Here is an 8709-nt window from a genome sequence, read left to right as displayed (position 1 = left end):
TCCTCTCTTCTCTCCTCCTCTCCTCTCTTCTCCTCTCTTCTCTCTTCTCTCCTTTCCTTCTCTGAGACAGGGTGTCATATAGCCCAGGCTTGCCCCACACTGTCTAGGTATTTGAGGACTGACCTTGAACATCTTCCTGCCTTCACTTCCCAAAATGCTGGGACTCCAGATATTTCCCACAGTGCCCAGCTCTTAAGTTGGGTTTTAAAATGAAGTCAAGCAAACCAACATACACTGCATATCTTAAACTCCCTGATGGTCCATTCAGGGAGCACAGACTCCGAGACCATCTGCAGGATGAGATCACCATAATAGAGGGGGTCCTGGTCTGCTGGCCAGTAATGGTCACACTTTACCTAGAAGAGAACAAACAGGAGAAGGTAAGTCTGGAAACATGATGAGAGGTGGGCCCAGACTCTCCCTCCTCAAAATCCCCGGAGTTAGAGGGCCAGCCCAGCCCCTAAAACAACATGACTGTTTACTTTCTATTAACCTTCTCATGGCCAGTGATAAAGTCGGGCTCCCGTACCAAAGGGATTTGGTATGGGAAATTTCCCCCAAAGCAGGTCCTTCACTCTTGGGACAGCTTGAGAATTTCTTCTTTTCCTGAAAGATTTCCTCAGTGTCCTGGCCCCACCAGCTGACAAACAATGACTTAAAAATCTCCTATTCTTGGACTGAGAGGCCTTGTACTGTATATACAAGGCCTGGAATTCCATCCCCGAGAACTTCAGACAAAAGGGGAAAGCATGTTCTCTCTAAAGCCCTAACCACGCAGAGGAAGGCATCATCTTCCTGGTCTTGATTTGCTCACCTTTTCTTCTTCTTTTTTTAGATCACATTCCTTACCTGGGCTACGAGCCAAAGAGATCTTTGAGAAGTGAGACCCTTCAGTTGAACTTGTGTTTGTATGCACGAAGAGATGAGGAAAGAGATCTGAGGATTTGTTCTTGTATTATGTTTTGTGGCACATGGTAAATTGATATGTTTTATAAGATGCAAATTTGTCGGCTATAAGTAGGTATTTGCATTTCTGTGTGTAGATGTGGGTATCAAATACTACACATGTGGCTTTTATTTTACTGTGTATGGTGAGGCAGGCAGATATACATTTGCATATTGAATTTCTGTTTACATGACTGTGTACATAGTCTAGCCATCTCATCAAGACTTGTAGTTACATATATCTCATACAAATATTATCAAAGAAGACAAGTCTTGCAGAGAAAGATATGGGTTCTATTCTAGCCAGGATGACAGAAAACAGTCTGGAAATCGACTATACACGTCATAAGCTCTTAACATTTAGTCTCTTTTCTTAGTCCTAAAAGTAGCCATATAATATAGAAGATTGTAAATAGGGATTGTTAATATAAGAGGTTTGAATAATAGTTCATATACATCTTTTACTTTGTGTTTGCAAGTACAGCCTAAAATACTTCTTTCCTGAGAGGCCCCTCAACTCTGGTAGGGTCTCTCCCCTACCCAGATTCTGAAGGACAGAGCATCCACAGGGTCAGGTTTTCTCTCCTCACAGGCTTCACGTGCAAACAGCTTTGAATAAAATGTCTAACCAAGAATTCAAGAAAGGATTCAGATTCTATTACAACCAAGTGACTCAAGTCTCTCATAGCTTTCTCCCATGGTCTCTGCTCAGTTTTGTGGGTATAACTTTGGACAGGCAGGGAAGATGAACTCCATCAGAACTGACAACAGGAAAGCAGAGCCAGGGAGCCAGGAGGGCTCTTTACTCACTCGGCCTTTCTCAACACACTGGGTCACCATGACGATGTTGTGAACATTTTGTTCCCACGCCATTTTCCAGAAGTCATCCTTGGTGCCCGGAAGCGGTCCCTGAGTGGCGATGTATTCTCTTCTGAAGTTGTTACCCTGTGATGAATTTACAATATGGAGAGTCAGAAACAATGGGCCTCTTCTTAACTGTAAACAAAGAGCTAGCTGGAAGATTAGATGCTATGGAGGGCTCAGTTAGGCCAGAGTTGAGAATACAATATGAACACAGTTGTCAATGCTTGAAAGTAGGAAGGACAGAGGTAAAAGCATTGGACTGCTTTTTTCTTTATTTTCTTTATTTTCTTTATTTTAAGATAAATAAAGATTTATTTATTTTATGTATATGAGTGCTCTATGTATATCTGCCTGCCAGAGGATAGCATCAGATTCCATTACAGATGGTAGTGAGCCACCATGTGGTTGATGGAAATTGAACTCAGGACCTCTGGAAGAGCAGTCAGTGCTCTTAACTGCCGAGCCATCTCTCCAACTCCCATTGGACTGTTGTTAAAAGCCACACGCACCTTAATCAGCTGGGTGTGTTGTAAAAGTAAGTGGAGAAAGATTCCAGCCACAATATAGAAAATGGTTTTACTCTTGTTTGTGTATGTGTGTGTGTGTACCTGTGTGTATGTATGTATATGTGTGTGTTTAGTGTGTGTGTCTATGTGTACCTGTGTGTGTATGTGTGAGTGTGTGTGTGTGACTAATCAGGGGACTGATTCAAGTCTTTTTAGATGACTGATGTCACAATAACTCAGAAAAAGGTGTCATGCAAAGGAAACTTGACAGAAAAATGAGCCATTGATGTTGGGGCTCCTACCAGACAACATGCAGTGGGTCTGGACTTTCGAGGATCTGACTTAATGCTAACCATGGTGGCCTAGACATTTTCGTTAATTCATTCCTCACTTCAGCCACACAGCATTATTTATAAGTCTTAGTGGAAGCTCATTGTGCCATCGCCTTCACTCAAGATCTATATTACATCATCTCTGCCATCCATAGCCCAACCACCCACATGCTGCTTCTCAGCTGGCTAATCTTTATTTATCCTTAGCACCTTGCCTGTTTGACTGAAGTCATCTGTCTCTAATCTCTGCTACCCACTGTGGTTTTGACTGACAGAGATAGGATCCACAGGGGCTTGTTAGAAACACAAAAATCTCAGGGTCTCCCTATCTCTGTTATGGATGGTGTTGACGTCTGAGTGATGTTGGTGTTTGTTTGTATAGGACATGCTGTTCTGGTATTATCAGTATGACACTGCCCTGTAACTCTCCAGTATCTTGACTGTTGAACAGTTCTCTTAGAGATATAACCTCTTTATCTAGCTCAATGTTTGGATTATAGTTATCATTTAGTTAACTAGTATTTATTGAATGTATAGATGATAATTTGAGGTATTTTCCTAAATTTTTGGAAAAGGAATAAGAAGCTCAATGAGGTGACAGAATCTGCTGTGTCACAGAGACAGCCAGGGACAGAAGAAGAATTCAAATCTGGGTTTTTCTGACCTTTAACGCCTCTTTCTCTGAAATGCATGTGGGAGGCTGGCAAGATGGAAGCCAATATCAGATCCCAGAAGTTAACACAACTTTGAAGTGTGTGTGTGTATGTGGTTTCCAAAGGTCCAAGTAACAAGGGGTTGGCCCTTCTGGCAAGGCAGCCTTACCAGTGGGGGACATCTCCCTTGAGCAGCTCTAACCTTTCTTATCTCAGGACCACAGAAAGAGAGCAATCTTCGAGTGTGCATCCTGGGTTTGTGAGAACTGCATCTGACCATCACCATTGTGAAAAACCAGTGATCGAATTGAACAGCCTGTATTTTATGCAACCAGACATGGTCTTTTAAATTTTGCATGTGTTTATAGGCAGAACGTCTGGGCAGCTCAGAAGGAGTGGCATCCCTGTGTGTGCGCCACACGAAGCATCATCCTGGGCACTGTGATCAGGGAGTTCACTTACGGGGATGTAACTGGCGTTGATGTAGTCCGAGCATGGGTCATCATCTACGTTACAGAGCTTCACTCTTGAGGCATCGTCTGGAAGAGATCGATGAACAGATTTGCTGCTGGGTCTTGGGGTGAATTTCCCAGTTGTGCAATTGCGATATTAGATTGCTTTATCTCTGATCCCCACAGCAGCCTCAAGAGAAGTGTTCCTGTCTCTGTGTAAGAGGTGGGGCTCCGACAGGGTAACCAACTTGGGGCATGAGACACAGGTGGCACATGAAGGATGGGCACAAGAGACAACATGAGGCCCCAGCTGTGGTTTGCAACATTATACTTGCTTAATACGGTGGCCAGCTCTCTCTTACTTCTGGAATGACTATTTTTCAACTACCTTCGATTGCTTTTCTCTGAGCCTCCAAGGAGAAAAATCAGAAGGGTGAGGGTCAGTGCAACTGTAGCCATCACCCCTGTGAGAGAAGTGCAGGACCATTGGAAGTATTCTTTATTAAATTCATTTATAGCCCGAGAGTGTACATACCCAGCTATGCTACACACACACACACACACACACACACACACACACACACACACAGAGTTTGTATACAGTAGCGTTACAAATTCCAACAGGAAACTTACAGGGCAATATGTTGTTGTATCGATTTTTCCCTCGATTCTCAGGCAAGAGGGCAATGTCACACGATTGGTTCCTACCCACATCTTTTAAGTCCTGTTAGGTTAAAAAAAGTTTGCAAGAACATATATACATATATATACACACATATATACATATATATACATATATACATATAATAAGGTGGCTCATACAACGCTTGAGATGCATAGTAACATAAAGATATGTATAGGAGTTAGAGTTTACAGAAACATCTACTATTCCATATGGATGGGCTCTGATCATTTTACCAGCCTCACATGGGAGGTGCCCCTAATACCACCCTACAGGGGAGGCTTAGAAGTGGTAAATGCCCTGCTCCAGGACACACACATGGCAAAGCTGAGACTCACGTTCAAAGCCTAGGTACTCATGTCCGAGCTCCGTTGTTTCCCAAACAAGCAAATGTCTAGGCCGAGGAACTGCGAGCATTGTGTTGAAACTTGCTCGTTCTGTCCCACTATCTAATTCAGAAAGTACATGTTTGCTGTGTGGTTTCAGCTCAGACTGGTCTCTGAGAATAGGTGGAATGCTGTCCAGGGAGACATTTCAGACACAATGTGTGCTCTGCAGAGACCTTAAGCATCCCAACTGTGATTTCATGGTAACATTCAAGAGGGGATCCTATGGAGGGGGAGCAAAAGCTTCACGGGGCCTGCGTGGTACCTCATACTCCTTGGATAGAAGATAGTTGGAGTCCGCCTGCAGCTTCATGAAATGCCCTTCAAACTGATTTATCTTTATGGGGCTGTAATTAAAAATAAAGCAAGAGGAAAAGGAAGTTACTGGGAAATGGGAAGAGCGCTATAACCAGTCTGAGTTGTATTTCCAAAGCAGATTAATTAATATGTTCTTTCTTACCAAGAAGTTTTCCGGTTGCTGTGAGGCAGACAAAAAGAAAGAGGGCCCTTGTTAGCAAATCTCACAGAATGCCATCTCACAGTAAAGCCCAGTGAAGGAAACTCTGGCACTTACCCTTTCTGGCCCAGATTCAAATGGACAGACAGAGGCCGATCCCTACGGATGCTCAGACGGGCAGATGGTCTTTCCCTGCTGTGGCTAAAACACAGGACACAGATTTCTTTATTCTAATTATGTTACTTGTACAACTTCCCCCATGTATGATGAGGCTGTGCATGCTTGTGCAAATGTGAAATCTTCAGATTCTGAGGAAGTCTGCACTCTGCCTCATCTCTTTGAGTGGAGGCAAAGGAGACAGGAACAACATGAAAGGCATCTTTCCCCTCTCAGGAACGCATCTCCAGGATAACTCTAGGTTTGTCTCTAGGCCATCACTTGCCATACCCAATAAAACTTTCCTTTATAAAAGTACCTAATCCAGAAAACCTCAGATGCCAGATTTGGCTGCAAAGAAGAATTCAAGCCTTAAGGGCATTTTTTAGTGAAAAAAAAATCTCAATGACAGAAGAGGGCGTGGCAGGGAGAAGTGTGTGCTAGCTATCTCATTCTTTAGTTCTTTCTGAAATTAGGATGCCTAGTGAATCCCAAGATGCTCACACCAGCATCTTTTTTAGGGCATCTCAGCAAAGCATGCAGGCACACAGTTTGGAACAATCTTTGATTTCACAGAGGCTGTGCACCCCAACTGTTTTGCCTGTGCAAAAGGATTTTGTTTCATATTTGAATAGCTCTGCTGATGCCCTCTCATTCATTGGTAAGTCCCCCTCCCCAGCTCCACTTCCACTCCCCCCAATCTCACCCCCTCCACACACACACACACACACACACACACACACACACACACCCCCCTGGTCGTGAGTTCATCATTGGTGCGTAGGAAAGCTACAGAGCTATAAGGTGTGGATTCAGAATTTGACTCTGTTTTTTTTCACCAAGGAAACTACCACGATTTAACCTGGAGAAACAAAACCATCTTCCTCTTTCAGCCTTAAGGGTTTTTTTAGCAGCATCTCTCCATTCATCGTGAGCCTGATCACTAAAGACACCTTTGTACTTACCTAGATTTCTGTCTGCAGATGAAGAAGGCGACAAGGGCCACCAGCATGCCAATTAGAAACAGGCCAGCACTCACACCTTCAATAACTCCAAACAAGGGTTCTGCAATAGCCCATCCACAAGCAACAAACAAAAGGAGAGAAGATCAGTGGTGAAGAGCAGGTTCGACCACTAGGAAAGTAACATTGTTAAAAATGCCATTCCAGATGCTCACAGCAAGGTATTCACTACCCGAAGGCCATGCGGAGGCGGCTGAGATGAAGGGTTGCCTACGCCCTGTTACAGGCAGGCTGATTCCAGAGTAAACGTTCATCCACTTTGGGAGTTGATATATATCTCATAAAGGTGTGTAACACTATTACTAGCCCTCCTTGTGAAGGGTTTTAGAAAATCCAGCCAATCAGTAAGTTATTTTAACAAAAGCTCACTTTTATGATCTGTACTTCCCCTCTCTTTCTTTCCTTTCTTCCCTCCCTCCTTCCCTCCTCCTCTGTTCCTCCCCCCTCTTTCCCTCTACCTCCTCCCCATCTCTCCTTTCTTTCTGATTCTGAGCTAGCACATGCTATGGAGTCTAGACTGGCATCTTGAATTCCTGGGTTCAATTCTAGCATCCTTATACCTTGGATTAAAAATGCATACCATCACATCCAATGTGCAGCAGTTTTATTGTACTATAATTAATATACCATATAACTCACCATCTAAATGGCAGGATTCAATGTTTTTTTATTATATATAGTATTTTATGCATAGTAGCATAAATAACTTGATAACATTGTAATATCCAACAAAGAGAATTCATATCTATTAGTTATTTCTCATTTTCCCCAGCTTGGGCATACCTAATTGGCTTTCCATGTCTATAGATATGGCTTCTCTGGACATTTCATAGAAAATAAGTTATAAATAGGTGGCTCTTGTGACTGGCTTTGTTCGCTTAGCACAATGTATTCAAAGCTTATCCAAATCACATATATGAAGAGTTTTTATAGCTAAATAACATATAAACACATCACATTTTGTTTACTTGTTCATTGATATATATTCAAGTTATTTCTACTCTTTTAGAACTTTGAAAGATGCTGCTATGAACATTCATGTGAGATTCTGTGGGGGTGTGTTTTCATTTCTCTTCCATATATACTTAGGAGTTGAATTGTTAAGTCACATGACAGTATATGCTTACTATTTTTAGTAGCTACAAAACCATTTTCCAAGTAACATCTATCCTATTTTATGGTCTCACAAGCAATGTGTGAGGCTCCCTTGACCCAGCATCCTTAGACAGCCCTTGAGTGGTCAAGGCATGGCATCTTACTGAGGTTCTGATTTGCACTTCCCTAATGAGTAATGACCTCATTTGTTTCTTAGTATCTTGACTATCTTTGGGACAATGTCCATTTCAATCCTCTGTTCATTTTTATCTTATTTTAAAATATTTTAAGGGTTAGTTTATTTTTATTTTATGTGTATGGGCACTGAATATGTCTGGTGCCTGAAGAGCCCAGAAGAGGGTGTCAGAGCCCTTGCAGCTAGAGTTACAAACTGTGGTAAGCCCCCCTGTAGGTGCTGAGACTCAAACCCAGGTCCTCTGGAAGAGCAGCCAGTGCTCTTAATTGCCAGCATTATTTGTCATTATTGTTGAATTGCAAGGTAAGAGTTCATTGACTACTAATGATTTTGCAACTATTTCCCTTGTGTCCCTTGGGTCATCTTCTCACATGTTAGATGCTGTCTTTCAAATATAAAAGATTTTCATTTTAGTGAACCCCAGTTGTTTATCTTTTTCCTTCTTTTATGCTATTGATATTTTGCCCAAGAAGTGGTCTTGTAGCTCAGGGTCCCACAGATTTCCTCCTTGTGTCCTCCCCGTTTAGTTTTGTGGAGTAGCCCATTTTGTGAGCGCCATGCTCAGACATTAGGTCTGTTTGTTCCATATCAACTCTCATTCCTCATCAGATCAAGACAACCATACTCCTTTTAATGCGTTTATGACTCTACTTTGGACATTCGCTTCCCTTTATTGAATGACACAATTTTTTCATTGTGTAATGATAGTTCAGACAGGAAAGAGCTATGTTTACAAAGTCTCTACTTAACCATAAATTACAGACAAAGACTTCTAAACCCTCTTAGCTGGTTTCTGAGGCCTCTTTGGCCTGAGATAGAGGAGATTATCTCTATATTCACTAGAAACAGAGAGGAAGGTCTGTGAGGCTCGGCCACCCTCTGCGGGGCAGCCAGAGAGAGACCTGCACAGCAGCCGGTGCAGCAGGAGAGACCTGCACAGCAGCCGGTGCAGCAGGAGAGACC

General features: G+C 42.6%; 1 protein-coding gene across 3 annotated transcripts in view; it reads right to left on the bottom strand.

Moving 5' to 3' along the window:
• The window catches only part of Ptprb (protein tyrosine phosphatase receptor type B), a 111727-nt gene that overhangs the window by 16782 nt on the left and 86236 nt on the right, over positions 1-8709 (bottom strand). For all 3 annotated transcript variants that reach the window (XM_031350440.1, XM_031350441.1, XM_031350442.1), the window contains 8 exons: positions 6399-6498; positions 5395-5478; positions 5281-5298; positions 5086-5167; positions 4386-4476; positions 3763-3839; positions 1756-1890; positions 234-356 (listed from right to left, as the gene is read on the bottom strand). In XM_031350440.1, the coding sequence (XP_031206300.1) occupies positions 234-356; positions 1756-1890; positions 3763-3839; positions 4386-4476; positions 5086-5167; positions 5281-5298; positions 5395-5478; positions 6399-6498 (710 nt within the window). The remainder of the gene's footprint in view (positions 1-233; positions 357-1755; positions 1891-3762; positions 3840-4385; positions 4477-5085; positions 5168-5280; positions 5299-5394; positions 5479-6398; positions 6499-8709) is intronic.

This window comes from Mastomys coucha, unplaced genomic scaffold (assembly GCF_008632895.1).
Source record: "Mastomys coucha isolate ucsf_1 unplaced genomic scaffold, UCSF_Mcou_1 pScaffold4, whole genome shotgun sequence".
Taxonomy (NCBI): domain Eukaryota; kingdom Metazoa; phylum Chordata; class Mammalia; order Rodentia; family Muridae; genus Mastomys; species Mastomys coucha.
The sequence above is the reverse complement of the archived record's forward strand: the minus strand, read 5'-3'. Positions and strand labels throughout refer to the sequence as shown.